The sequence below is a fragment of the Coregonus clupeaformis genome, chromosome 3, assembly GCF_020615455.1.
Source record: "Coregonus clupeaformis isolate EN_2021a chromosome 3, ASM2061545v1, whole genome shotgun sequence".
NCBI classification, from domain to species: Eukaryota; Metazoa; Chordata; class Actinopteri; order Salmoniformes; family Salmonidae; genus Coregonus; species Coregonus clupeaformis.
In genome coordinates, this window is record NC_059194.1 from 35733358 (window position 1) to 35748894 (window position 15537).

General features: G+C 39.7%; 1 protein-coding gene across 1 annotated transcript; it reads left to right on the forward strand.

Annotated features, from left to right (window-relative positions):
• Window positions 1–7388: 7388 nt before the first annotated feature.
• On the forward strand, window positions 7389–12432 carry LOC121544941 (SLIT and NTRK-like protein 4). Its single transcript, XM_041855208.1, has 2 exons — window positions 7389–8188; window positions 8752–12432. The coding sequence occupies exons 1-2, from the start codon at window positions 8090–8092 to the stop codon at window positions 11284–11286; spliced, it is 2634 nt and encodes an 877-aa protein (XP_041711142.1). The 5' UTR covers window positions 7389–8089; the 3' UTR covers window positions 11287–12432.
• The last annotated feature ends 3105 nt before the right edge of the window (window positions 12433–15537 follow it).

Sequence of the window (15537 nt, forward strand, 5' to 3'; positions counted from 1 at the left end):
GTTTGGAGTGTGACTGTTTGAGGTTGTGGACAGGTGTCTTTTATACTGATAACAAGTTCAAACAGGTGCCAGTAATACAGGTAACGAGTGGAGGACAGAGGAGCCTCTTAAAGAAGAAGTTACAGGTCAGTGAGAGCCAGAATTCTTGCTTGTTTGTAGGTGACCAAATACTTATTTTCCGCCATAATTTGCAAATAAATTCATAAAAAATCCTACAATGTGATTTTCTGGAGAAAAAAAATCTCAATTTGTCTGTCATAGTTGACATGTACCTATGATGAAAATTACAGGCCTCTCTCATCTTTTTTAAGTGGGAGAACTTGCACAATTGGTGGCTGACTAAATACTTTTTTTCCCCACTGTATATATATATATATATATATATATATATATATATATTTTTTTTTTTTGGTATATAGATTGTCCGGACCAATATATATATATATATATATATATATATATATATTAACTATATCTAAATCTACCCAATCTTTCTCACACACAAATACACACACACAACCCTGCAATACGGTAATGTCCTTGTAAAAGGATGCAAAAGCACCAACATGTGAAGTTCATAGAAGCATTTCAGATTGGGTGTCAAATTAAAGCCTTAAGAAAGTATTCATACCCCTTGACTTATTCCACATTCTGTTGTGTCACAGCCTGAATTCAAAATAGATGAAATATATTTTCTTTCTTACTCATCTCCACACAATACTCAATAATGACAAAGTGAAAACATGTTTTTAGAATTGTTGTATTCAATACATGTTAGAATCACCTTTGCCAGTGATGACAGTTGTGAATCTCTCTGGGTACGTCTCTAAGAGCTTTGCAAACCTAGATTGTACAATATTTGCCCATCATATTTTTCAGCATTCTTCAGGCTCTTTCAAATTTGTTGTTGATAATTTTCAAGTCTTACCATAGATTTTCAAGCAGACTTACAGTCCAGTCAAAAGTTTGAACGCACCTATCAGTCCAGGATTTTTCTTTACTTTTACTATTTTCTAGATTTCAGAATAATAGTGAAAACATTGAAATATGAAATAACATATGGAATCATGTAGTTACCAAAAAACTGTTAAACAAATCAAAATATATTTTAAATTTGAGATTCTTCAAATCACCACCCGTTGCCTTGATGACAGCTTTGCACATTCTTGGCATTCTCTCAACCAGCTTCATAAGTCAGGCTAGTCACCTGGAATGCATTTCAATTAACAGGTGTGGAATTTCTTTCCTTCTTAACGCGTTTGAGCCAGTCAGTTGTGTTTTGACAAGGTAGGGGGTGGGGGGGTATACAGAAGATAGCCCTATTTGGTAAAAGACCAAATCCATATTACGGCAAGAACAGCTCAAATAAGCAAAGAGAAACGACAGTCCATCATTACTTTAAGACATGAAGGTCAGTCAATACGGAACATTTCAAGAACTTTGCAAGTTTCTTCAAGTGCAGTCGCAAAAACCATCAAGCGCTATGATAAAATTGGCTCTCATGAGGACCGCCACAGGAATGGAAGACCCAGAGTTACCTCTGCTGCAGAAGATACGTTCATTAGAGTTACCAGCCTCAGAAATTGCAGCCCAAATAAATGCTTCACAGCGTTCAAGTAACAGACACATCTCAACATCAACTGTTCAGAAGGGACTGTGTGAATCAGGCCTTCTTGTCGAATTGTGCAAAGACACCACTACTAAAGGACATCAATAAGAAGAAGAGACCTGCTTGGGTCAAGAAACACGAGCAATGAACATTAGACTGGTGGAAATTTGTCCTTTGATCTGGAGTCCGAATTTGAGATTTTTGGTTCCAACCGCCGTGTCTTTGTGAGATGCGGTGTGGGTGAACGGATGATCTCTGCATGTGTATTTCCCACCGTAAAGCATGGAGGAGGAGGTGATATGGTGTGGGGGTGCTTTGCTGGTGGCACTGTCTGTGATTTATTTAGAATTCAAGGCACACTTAACCAGCATGGCTACCACAGCATTCTGCAGCTATACGCCATCCCATCTGGTTTGGGCATAGTGGGACTATCATTTGTTTTTCAAAAGGACAATGACCCAACACACCTCCAGGCTGTGTAAGGGTTATTTTACCAAGAAGGAGAGTAATGGAGTGCTGCATCAGATGACCTGGCCTCCAGAATCCCCCGATCTCAACCCAATTGAGATGGTTTGGGATGAGTCAGACGGCAGAGTGAAGGAAAAGCAGCCAACAAGTGCTCAGCATATGTGGGAACTCCTTCAAGACTGTTGGAAAAACATTCCAGGTGAAGCTGGTTGAGGGAATGCCAAGAGTGTGCAAAGCTGTCATCAAGGCAAATGGTGGCTATTTGAAGAATCTCAAATATAAAATATATTTTGATTTGTTTAACACTTTTTTGTTTACTACATGATTCCATGTGTTATTTCATAGTTTTGATGTCTTCACTATTATTCTACAATGTAGAAAATAGTAAAAATAAAGAAAAACCCTTGAATGAGTAGGTGTGCCAAACTTTTGACTGGTACTGTATATATTGTTCCATACAATCTATATTACAAAAATTATTAAGATCTGATCATTTGAACATGTATTCACAGGACTTGATTCATGAAATGTGTAAAAAAAACTGTTACCCCATGTGTAAGGTAAAGCATGACATCGGAAAGACAAGAGAGTCAATTTTTAGACAATGACACGCTCTGTTTGTTTACGTGTCAGTGTTGGATCACAGTCATTCCCGGCCTTAGATCCCAGAATGAATTCTCCAAAAGTCCCTGTGGGCACACCTTTAAAGCCACTGGGATCTGCTGCAGGCTATGAAGCCTCTCTGTCATCTCACTTTCTCATTACCCTTATCTCAACACAGGCGCTGCCATTCAACATGTTTGCCACTACATGTGCTGTATTGGATTATGCTGTGATTGACAGCTTGTAAAGAGTCGGGTGAAAGGTGAGGGGTTGCATGCATAACAGAAACAAACACAACTAGTAACACGTGTGGTAGATGTGTGTACTTGAGAACACATCTAGTAATTCCCTGTGAAACGTATCCATACATAAAAACGTGCAATATTTTGGTTGGTTATTATCATAATGTATGTTTTTATGAGCATCTGGGTTAAACACTTAAATATGCACGCCCTATGAGGAGGGTAATTTACATTAGGCCTCAGCTCCCCTCATCTCATGGTGCCAACATTATCATTAAGAAAGTCTGTCAGCATTTGCACTGATGAGTAGAGACGATGATTATATATTTAATCAAATAAAAAGACATCACAATCCAATCCCATTTTCTTACTTAACAACTACAAAGACATTTATTCCATTGGATGCATATTCATATTTTATATGTGCCAGTTCCCACAACTAATACTGTGATACAGATTAGCATTTTGTCTGCTGATAAGGAATCCCACTGTAGCCTTGAGGTAAGTTCGCTAAAGAGTAATAAAACTAAATAAGCATGATTCTGACCTGTGTAAAGGGTACCTTTATTCCTAAACATATCATCAATGATATGCCTATCTAATCAAGCTTGGTGTCCTCAGATAACATTCAAAAAAGGATTGAAATAACAACCTCCCTCCCTTCCCAGGCAGTTAACATATGTCCCCATCACCTATCCCTCTGTGTGGGATATAAATAGACATTTGTTTAGCATATCAAAGAGAGCGGATGGAGAAAGAGAAGAAGAAGAAAATGAACGTGACCCCCTGTACTCCAAGAGCAAATACTGTCACTCTGCTAAACACAAGACTTTCTGACGCAGCCTAGCTCTACCTGCCTACCTACAGATAATTACCTTAGCACAGCAGCTGCACCACACACATCCCCTCAAGGCTCTGCTGCTGTTATTTCATACCCTGTTGAAGAGAAAAGATAGGAACAAATGTTACTGCAACCAGAGGCGTCATGACTCATGCTCATAGGGGGCACAGGGGCATGTCCCCCCTCAGATTTGTCCTGTAAACTAAAAAATCTAATAATAATATTACTTTTATTATATGTAATACTACTAGCCACTTAGCAATTTTATGAAGTTGGCTCCAGCTATCCCAGATAGGTTCCCAATCTCCCAACCTCATAACTAGCTACCAAGAAGCAATTTCAGGCTACCAAGTTAAGAGTAACGAGCTTGTCTAAGTATCTTAGCTGGCATGCCTGCTGGCAAGGTTGGTAGACATTAGAAAAGCAAGCAATAACTAAATGTACTGAATAATACTCACATCCCTTTCAATCTTTTACACAAACATTAGCAGAGCTGCAGAGAAGCATATTTAGTTTCATTAAAAAATATCCACCAGTCAGGAGGATACAGACAGCTCAAGAGGTATGCTTAGATAAGCAGAAAAATATACATATTTTTTTACATTGAATTAAGCACAATGAATATGGCTCTAGATTGCAGGAAAAAGCTGTTTCATGTGTTTGAAAAATGCAAAATTATTTAATTTATGGACGGGGAGCATAGCCCACCTACGGCAGCCCCAAAGCCAACTTCATGTACTTTGTGCCTCCTCAGATTTTTGGGGTGCATGACGCCCCTGTCTGCAATAACAGACTACATGCCATGCCTCAACTCTTTTCTTTGATCAAAAATTGAAGACTTCAACAATGTGATGTTAAATAAATAAAGAGGTATTAAATACTCTCGATTTACGCAAAACAACTGGCATGCAAGCAATTACTTTCCTTCCACTGCTTGACAGTGTCAAATATATACAAGGCTATTTTTGGAGTAGTCTACTAATGCACTTGCATTATGTAGGCCTATAGCTGATGTAACTGAGTCTATAGGCTCCATAGACAATCCAGTTGTTTGGATTTGGCTTCATAATGATATCATAGCCTTTTGCACTTTATTTTTTTATTTTTTATAATTGTAGCATAGCCTACATTACAGTCAACATTCAGGAGTGTATACTGTACAGCAGGCACATGCACAGACAGAGCCCTAGGGGTGCTGGAGCACCTACCCTTTTGCCCTCCTATGAAAAAGTGCCCTTTTTTGTCTCTTTTTTTCTGTTGTAAGTTTAAATGCAACGAATTGCCTATCAAACTAGATAATTTCTCATGAACTCATTCATCTCACTCATCATCCACTACTGGAGTTATCTTGTGAAATGGCAAGAATACTTCATAAAAGGTTATCTATCAATGGAGCATCCCTCCCTTCATGTCCAATATGGAAGAACCCCTTGTTTCCCGCAGGTGGAAAGACACTGGCTAATATTACCTGGCAATGCCAAAACATCAGTCAGGTGGGGCAGGTTGTAAGGGAAGGAGATATTATACCGTTCCAAGAGCTGATTTAATAGTTTTGCCTGAAGTGTATTTCCTCAAAGGGTATTGATGTGGGATCTAAAAGTGATTTAGAAAACAAACTGAGGGATGTTGCTATTGGGAAAGGAACGGTTTTCGCCCTATACAAGCTGGTGGGCCTCCCCAAATAGCAAAAGCCCTACTCAGTTACGTTGGGAGCAGGACATGGGTGTAGCCTATTTATCACCACAGCACAATGGGATGCAATATGGAAAAATATAACATCAATATCCAATTGTGTAAGATATATGATTTTTCAACTGAAGATCTTACACAGGGCATACATCACACCACACACGTAGAAAAGGATGGATCAAAGCCATTCAGACTTGTGTTAACGTGGCTGTGGTGAGGTCAGTACACTAATGCGTCTGTTCTGGATTGAGGTAGTTTATATGTTGAATGTATGTATCCCACTGTGTCCTGTAGTGTGCCTACTAGGCAATAGGGTGGGTAATATCCAACTTAGAACCCTGCAACACATTGCTCTGGCCCACCTATCAGTCACATATTTATGAATTGGAAAGTGCTTAAACCTCACACCATAAAAGTTGAATGGAGGTGTTTTCCAGGCAGAGTTTTAATGATTGTTTACGCGTGCAGTTTTACAACAGGTCTGATTTATAACGAGAAACATGCGTATGTATGGCATGCGCCAAGTTTATAAATCTCAATGTTTTTGTACGTGCACAGACTTTTCAGAAATGGTACTCAGAAACTTTGTGTGAAATTTACTCAACGTTATAAATAAGGCCCCTGGTGATTGTGGGTGTGCTCGCTTGCATGCCAGCTTGGGCTATCCAGTGGGGCTTGGTCCTTCCCGTCCTTGAAAAATTCCTTTGGGCTGGGGGCGGGGGCTTCGCCCTGCCGGCGGGGGCTTCGCCCTGCCGGCGGATTGGAGAAGTTGGAGTTGGCACTGATGATAGCATTCGTTTGTATTGAGATGTCTTAACTCAATTGTTTTGTGTAGAAAATAACCAACTATGGCTATGTTAAAAAAATAATGTTGATAATAATTTGGCTAAATAATTTTAGGGGGCACCTGCCCCACCAAAGGTCTGTGCACGGCCCTGCTGTACTGTAGGCTATTGCTACCAGGCAAAATATGATCTATTATATTGACAAGATGGTCGACTTACCGATCTAACAACGGACATATATGTTCGCAAAGGTGAAAGGCAGGCGGGAGGAGGCGAGATCAGGTGGGAACATTCTAGCCAATTATCTTTTGTAGAAAACATATCAATACACTCGTAACAACCTAAGCCTTATGAAACTTATATTCAATCAAATAAGCCTCACCTATCAAAATAGCAATTCACTTTTATCTTTAACAAATTCTACACTCTCTCATTACCCCCATCCTTAATCTGCGCAGACAGATTTTGGGCGGGGGTCAACCCTCTTGCGTCGCCTCTTCCTCTCTGACCAAGTTTGTAAAGTAGGTGAAAATTGCTTTCAACCAGATGAGGGCGCTACCTTTTATTTCAGCATGTGTGAGAAACAACTCCAACCATACAGTATCATCCTGCCCATGACTTGGGTTCACTCGCTCGCACAACCCATAACACATGTCCTCATGTCAAAACTAAAGGGGTGGGAAAAATAGTATACATTTACATTTCTATTTTTTTTTTTTTACAATAGCCTACTTTCACTGTCACTGTCATTCAGAATTTTCCAATTGTTTCTGCATTTATTGTTTCTCCTCATATTCTAAAAAAATGAAAGCTTTTAGTGCTTTGTCACTGTGCCATTAAAATATAGGAGAGCTCTTTGCTTTTCACACATTTAGAGCTATTCACATTGTCTATTTGAACAAACAGGTGAAGTCTAGGCTACCATTGAGTGGTGTATATTCTTGGTGTCACATGAGGGAGTGCGGAAGTGCGCACCTGTTGTCTGAAAACTAAAATGTTTCGTTTCAAGGTCTGCAGTTCTCTGTTTGGTCTATGAGACCCCCTCTCCTCACCCATCTCTCGCTCTCTCTCCCTGCATCTCTCTTCACCCCCTCCCCTCCACCCCCATTCTCTCAGCATCTCTGCATTCTGTCCTCCCACAACTCGTGTGGGAAGCTCAATGCAGCTGTAAAGCAGCATACCTATGACACAGGCAGGGATAGTGGCTATTATAAGATCCACACACCCTCCTACCCACGTACCCGGATCCCTGATGACTGTTTTAACAGTAGTTTATTTTAATGCAGTTTCTTGATTTGGTGGCAGATTGCCCGCATCTGACTTAAGCTGAATGATTCATTTTCCGCGACAGTCGCTGTTCTCCTTTTTTTCTGAATATCACAGTGTGGTGTTTTTTCCCCTCCTTTTCTTTTCCTTGGAGTAAAGACTGACTGAGCCTCAGACATCACTGGTAGGTAGCTATGTGAACTGCATGATTCGAAAAAATACGCGATTTAATATTTTTGGAGGTGAGTAAACCCGCGCATGATTGTTTCGGTTAATCGAGTGGGTAGCCTACTGCTGTTTCGTTTTTGCCTGAACTGTTCAGTCCAACTTGAGCGAGCATCTCTATGGACTGGGGGTGTTGGAGCAGCACAATTCGTTTCCTTCTCCTCTCTCATGAACTGGAGAGAATGCTGAAGTTGTTTTGCAGTCACTTCAGCTGCTCGCCTTCAGTCCCTGCTGTCTTCACGCAGAGGTGGGCACCTTGTCTTTAGTTCATTCCGAACTGAAATGCTTCATGGATATACAACAACCGTGGGGATGAACGAGAGAAATAATGTTTTAAACAAGTGGAGCCTGTCAAGAAGAGATGCTTAGACTGAAATCTGGGCTCACTGCGATACCGACGTCTGAATGGGAGCAACGCGTCTCAATGCCCCTCAAGAAACCACCTTTACAAACGCTTAAGGTAAGACCTCGGTCATTTTCTATACAGTGGTTAGAAAGCTTTAATATCCATTCTTTACATTGTTAATATTTTTTATTATATTATGGTTTGATCCGCCTGGGGCACAGGCTTCATGGGATGTTTTAGCCCACAATAGGGTGCAGTAGCCTATATATTTTCTTCTCTTTTTGTTGAATAACCTGGTATATGCCCACAAAATTGGCCCACTTGCTATATAAAATGATTTATTCCTCTGGTGATTTTATGTGTGGTAACATTATGGATCAGAAGGAGATGATGATTATAAAGCTGTTATGATTGGGCAATTATTATTAGTTTATTATTAGGTTATTATTATTAATAATATGAGAGAATGTACAATATTTTTCAGGCTACAATAGTACTTGGTGGCTGTATTGCTATGAAATGTGTTGATTTGCATACATTCATGTAGCCTGATGTGTAGACAAAGCATTACTAACATCAGCAGTAGGCTATTACCTACCCATTTATGAAATACTGTTTGTATGTATAGTACAAATTTGTGTTTTGATTGTTTGTTTGTTTGTTTTTCTCCCTCAAAGGTTACTAAATGTTTTTCTGGGGGATTTATAAAAGGCAAAATGCTGCTTCTAGTTCTTTTGGCCTTTTCCGTATCGAGCACGTTTTCTGACTTGGATTCTGACCTCTCAGCGGAGACTTGCAGCGCCTGTTCTTGCATGTCCATCGAGAATGTCCTCTATGTGAACTGTGAGAAAATAACTGTGTACAGACCTACCCAGCTGCTACCCCCGGTCTCTAGCCTCTATCATTTGAATTTCCAAAATAACCTATTGATCATCCTTTACCCCAATTCCTTTCTCAATTTCACACACGCAGTCTCTCTTCAACTGGGAAACAACAAACTACAGAACATCGAGGGAGGGGCCTTTTATGGCCTTAGTTCATTGAAACAGCTGCACTTAAATAACAATGAATTAAAAGTGCTCCGAGCTGACACTTTCTATGGGATCGAAAACTTGGAATACCTCCAGGCTGACTACAATTTGATCAAGTATATTGAAAAAGGATCCTTCAACAAATTGCATAGGCTGAAAGTTCTCATCCTGAATGACAATCTCGTCCAGATCCTTCCAGATAATATTTTTCGCTTTGCCTCCCTTACACATTTGGATATAAGAGGAAACAGGATTCAGAAGCTACCATATCTTGGAGTTTTGGAACACATTGGACGTATAGTGGAATTGCAGCTTGATGACAACCCATGGAATTGCACTTGTGATTTGTTACCCTTGAAAGCTTGGTTGGAGAACATGCCCTATAACATTTTTATTGGGGAGGCTATATGTGAAACCCCTAGTGACCTGTATGGACGCCTGTTGAAAGAAACAAACAAACCGGAACTGTGTCCCATGGGAACAGGTAGTGACTTTGACGTAAGGATGCCCCCTTCACAGCCAGATAATGGCGAAACAACACCTGACAATGCACCCACTACGATACCCCCCATAGCCACAAAAACTCCCAAAACAACAAACCCATCTAAAATGTATGGTAACGGGATTGTTGGTTTACCTGGTTTGAATAAACATATTCCAATTATGTCCTATCAAACAAGAACCCCACCTCTCTCCTGCCCACAGCCTTGCACATGCAAAGCTCACCCCTCAGACTTTGGCATTGGTGTGAGTTGCCAAGAGAGGAGTATACACAATCTAGCAGAACTCATTCCCAAGCCACCAAATGCCAAGAAGCTGCACATGAGTGGTAATTATATCCGAGATATCAGTCCAGTTGATTTCCAAGGCTTTGAGGGTTTAGATTTATTACATTTGGGCAGCAATCAAATAGTCATAGTTCAAAAAGGTGTCTTTGCAAATCTGACCAACCTCCGTAGGCTTTATCTCAATGGGAACCAACTAGAGCAGCTGCATCCTGAGATGTTCCTTGGGCTCAGTAACCTCCAGTACTTATACTTGGAATACAATGCCATAAAAGAGGTGTTAGCAGAGACCTTTGACTCCATGCCAAATCTGCAGTTGTTGTATCTGAACAATAATGTGCTAAGGAGCCTCCCTGCCTATATCTTTGCTGGCGTTTCCTTGGCTAGGCTAAATCTTAAGAACAACCATTTCATGACTCTGCCTGTGAGTGGCGTCCTAGACCAGCTGAGGTCTCTCACTCAGATTGATCTGGAAGGCAATCCCTGGGAATGCTCCTGTGATTTAGTGGCTCTGAAACTTTGGCTGGAGAAGCTGAATGACGGAGTGGCTGCGAAGGAGATCAAATGCGCATCCCCAGTGCAGTTTTCCAATATAGAGTTAAGGCTGCTGAAAAATGAGATCCTATGTCCCAAACTCATAGCTAGGTCCCCTTTCATCCTGACCAGTGCTATTCCGGTAGTGACCTCCATGTCCCCAGCAGGGGTGGGCAAAGCCCCTCCGGCAGGTCCAGTTCCCCTATCCATCATGATCCTCAGTATCCTGGTTGTGCTCATCCTCACTGTGTTTGTTGCTTTCTGCCTCTTGGTGTTCGTGCTGAGGCGCAATAAGAAGCCAGCCGGACGCCAGGAAGGCATGGGAAATCAGGAGTGTGGCTCCATGCAACTCACGCTCAGAAGACACAACAAATCTAGCAAGAAGGATGACCTGGGAGGGGAGACGTTCATCCCCCAAACTATCGAGCATATGAGCAAAAGCCACACCTGTGGGATTAGAGACTCTGCGTCAGGCTTTAAATTTGCTGACTCCCAGAGACAGAAAATAATCCTGCGCAACAGCACTGACCAAGACAATGACTCACTGGACCCCCGAAATAAGAGACTGAGCACCATTGACGAGCTGGATGAGTTCTTGCCGAGAGAATCCAACATGTTTATTCAAAACTTTTTAGACAGTAAAAGGGGGGATTTCAACAGTATAGGGGTGAGTGGGTTTGAGATCCGTTACCCAGAGAAACCACATGACAAAAAGATTAAAAAGTCACTAATAGGGGGAAACCATAGTAAGATAGTAGTGGAGCAAAGGAAAAATGAGTACTATGAACTTAAAGCAAAACTTCAAGGTACACCTGACTACCTTCAGGTTCTGGAGGAACAGACTCAAATGAGTAAAAAGTAGGCTATGTATCTCCCCCCCTTCCCCCAATGACAAAAGTGCCTTGTGGAAAACCTTACTGACCAATGGATAAACTGGACAGCTGGCTCCAGTCAGATAACAAGATTTCTTGGGAATCAGTGGCTCTCTTGCAAATACAGACTTTCCCCCTGATGTGGTGATGCCATTATAACATGTATGAATATCACATCATACCACAAGACATCCTTAAGAGACAATTGTAGTAGTCTGCTGCTATTGTTTCTTCAACCAAATCATTGGGTCATGGAAACAATGTTGAGTGTTATTCATAGTGACCCTTCCGCAGTGTTTTTGTGGAAATATCCGATCAGTATTTTGGATGAAATAACTATCAGAAATTGTGACTTTGCAGTTCTCCTGGGAATATAACGTTGTTGGGATCCCCCATTTACAGACTCTTACCATCTGCCTGGATTAAAAAAGATCACTGCTGGTCGCTGCTGGGGGCCCTGATGTCTTGTTTTCACTAAGGAAAGGCACTTACAAACCGAATAGCAGATTTGAAATGATTCCATTACTTGTGTGTGTAAAGAGCCATGTTAATAGTGTTTTAATGAAATGTGGTTCCTTTAGATATGTTTGGGTATGGCACATGTCGGGATTTTTTTTTAAGCCCAAGAAAAACAGCTGCTTGCCATGTAAGCGTAACTGGATTTATTTTGTGGGTCAACATTATTTGTATCTGTGGGACAGTTTGTAAATTACAACAGAAGACAAAACAACTATACCTATAAAAAAAAATGTTATAAATAAAAAACACTAATATATGATTGATGACCCCTGTCAACTGTCAATTGGTAGTGCATTTAACTACATTATTTATTTATTTTTCTATGCAGGATTATTTAAAGATTATTGGTACTATTTAAAAGTGAAATGGACATACATAAGCAATTCAGGCCCAGATCTCGAGACAAATTATTTATCAGTCTAAATCTTTCTGTTTTCTGAGTTTCTTCAAGAACTCTACTGATGACCTGAAAGAAAGGGGAATAGTGATGATGTTGCACGAACTGAGGTCTAATAGTATTTGAAGTTTAACAAATTCCTTATTCTTATATCCCACAGTATCTTGTAAAAGGTTTGTTATTAACATTATGCAACCAAAATAAATGTGCGTTAAAGTGATACGATTCTGGATTGTTTGACTGTGTACCATGGGAATGGAATAGAAAGCAGAGAAAGGTAGTGTATGAGATACGTTCAATTTAACTTTGGAAGACAATTGTGTGGCTATGAATTTGCTTTATATACAGTTGAAGTCTGAAGTTTACATACACCTTAGCCAAATACATTTAAACTCAGTTTTTCACAATTCCTGATATTTAATCCTAATAAAAAATTCCCTGTCTTAGGTCAGTTAGGATCACCACTTTATTTTAAGAATGTGAAATGTCAGAATAATAGTAGGGAGAATGATTTATTTCAGCTTTTATTTCTTTCATCACATTCCCAGTGGTCAGAAGTTTACATACACTCAAATAGTATTTGGTAGCATTGCCTTTAAATTGTTTAACTTGGGTCAAACGTTTCGGGTAGCCTTCCACAAGCTTCCCACAATAAGTTGGGTGAATTTTGGCCCATTCCTCCTGACAGATCTGGTATAACTGAGTCAGTTTTGTAGGCCTCCTTGCTTGCACACACTTTTTCAGTTCTGCCCACAAATGTTCTACAGGATTGAGGTCATGGCTTTATGATGGCTACTCCAATACCTTGACTTTGTTGTCCTTAAGCCATTTTGCCACAACTTTGGAAGCATGCTTGGGGTCATTGTCCATTTGGAAGACCCATTTGCGACCAAGCTTTAACTTCCTGACTGATGTCTTGAGATGTTGCTTCAATATATCCACATAATTTTCCTTCCTCATGATGCCATCTATTTTGTGAAGTGCACCAGTCCCTCCTGCAGCAAAGCACCCCCACAGCATGATGCTGCCACCCCAGTCCTTCACGGTTGGGATGGTGTTCGTCGGTTTGCAAGCAACCCCCTTTTTCCTCCAAACTTAACAATGGTCATTATAGCCAAACAGTTCTATTTTTGTTTCATCAGACCAGAGGACATTTCTCCAAAAAGTACGATCTTTGTCCCCATGTGCAGTTGCAAACCGTAGTCTGGCTTTTTTATGGCGGTTTTGGAGCAGTGGCTTCTTCCTTGCTGAGCGGCCTTTCAGGTTATGTCGACATAGGACTTCTTTTACTGTGGATATAGATACTTTTGTACCTGTTTCCTCCAGCATCTTCACAAGGTCCTTTGCTGTTGTTCTGGGATTGATTTGCACTTTACACACCAAAGTACATTCATCTCTAGGAGACAGAACGTGTCTCCTTCCTGAGCGGTATGTCCCATGGTGTTTATACTTGCGTACTATTGTTTGTACAGATGAACGTGGTACCTTCAGGCGTTTGGAAATTGCTCCCAAGGATGAACCAGACTTGTGGAGGTCTGCAATTATTTTTCTGAGGTCTTGGTTGATTTATTTAGATTTTCCCATGATGTCAAGCAAAGAGGCACTGAGTTTGAAGGTAGGCCTTGAAAGACATCCACAGGTACACCTCCAATTGACTCAAATGATGTCAATTAGCCTATCAGAAGCTTCTAAAGCCATGACATCATTTTCTGGAATTTTCCAAGCTGTTTAAAGGCACAGTCAACTTAGTGTATGTAAACTTCTGACCCACTGGAATTGTGATTCAGTGATTTATAAGTGAAATAATCTTTCTGTAAACAATTGTTGGAAAAATTACTTGTGTCATGCACAAAGTAGATGTCCTAACCGACTTGCCAAAACTATAGTTTATTAACAAGAAATTTGTGGAGTGGTTGAAAAACGAGTTTTAATGACTCCAACCTAAGTGTATGTAAACTTCCGACTTCAACTGTAGCTAACTGACCTGGACAGAATCACATCAAACACCATGTGCAATATTAATATGCTCAATCATAATAGCTTAAATCTTTAATCTTATTTATTAGTTCAAGGTTATATTGTGGAGACAGTTTATGTTGTTATTTCAAATTATTTTATGCACTTTATTTTATCAAGTCCTTATTTAAAGTATTGTTAAGTTAATGAGTGTTTGAAATACAAATGAATATAATGTACCTTTAAATATATAATAAATACAATTTTCTATCAGACAGCAGAATACTGTATATTGGTTAGTTTTTATTGTATAAACCTGTTTAAGTCAAGGTATTAAAATCAGCACCTATTTGCACTGTTTTTCTTTTCTTCAAGAAAATGTAATATTGTTTCCTCAGTCGTTTAAGTTGCTTTATAAATAAAGCCTTGAATGCTCATGAAGAAAACCTGAGAATAGTTGACAATTTGAACACAAAATCTGTTTTTAATACTGTGCGTCATGAATCTCAATTCAACAATCAACAGATACACATGAAAGTGAATACATATGATATAACCCCATCATCAATGCTGTGTGTTTTTTTTTTTTTATCATGTTACATTAGACTGATAAATGAATGTTTAGGGCATTATTCTTTCTTTTTGTTTTAAGGCCATTACAGTATTCCTTTATAGGGGAGGATAAATTAGTGAGTAAAAGAATGATATGGTGTCATAACCTTTGCAGATGTTCTGGTGCATATTTGGTGAGTCTGTCACCCCCACTCTTGTTCTATGATAAAACAGGGAGCAACGTTTTAAAGATGTGGGTGAGAACTAAACTACTGTTGGGATGTTTGTGAAGGGACAGGTCAAGTCAACTTGGCTTTTATACTCTGTAATATAGCCTACAACAATGCACCTGATGCTATATGGATCTAGTGGTTATCGGCAGTGTCTACTTATTTCATTTGTTTATTTTTTTATTATTTTTTAATGCACTTTAATAGCCTTTCATGGTTGCACTCCTCATAGATTTTTATGTCATTTTAGTTGACCCTTTGTCTGATATGGTCTTTTATGAATAAAGTGTTTCTTGCCAGTAAACATTTATGTTATTAATTTGTCATATTCACTTAGAGAGAAAAGGGTTCATGTACTGTACTGTAGTAGATGGCTGTCTCATCATTTTGCTTCCATTGTCTGGCGCATACTGCAGTGTGGGGCCATAGTCACTGCCTGTTGTTGCCTGTAGTCTGTTTCTGTTTTATTTTCTGTATTTTTGTATGAAATGTCTGTCTTACAAATAAGCCTTGCCAACATTGCAGATTTGAAATTGATAAGGGAATACTCAGGTTATACCTATGCCATAATTAATCTCGTTGAATGT

Bases quoted from the DNA above. Each gene is read 5' to 3' on its own strand.
- LOC121544941 (XM_041855208.1), top strand. From the start codon at position 8,090: ATGCTTAGACTGAAATCTGGGCTCACTGCGATACCGACGTCTGAATGG. The intron at 8,189-8,751 runs GTAAGACCTCGG...TCTCCCTCAAAG, and splicing joins CACCTTTACAAACGCTTAAG to GTTACTAAATGTTTTTCTGG.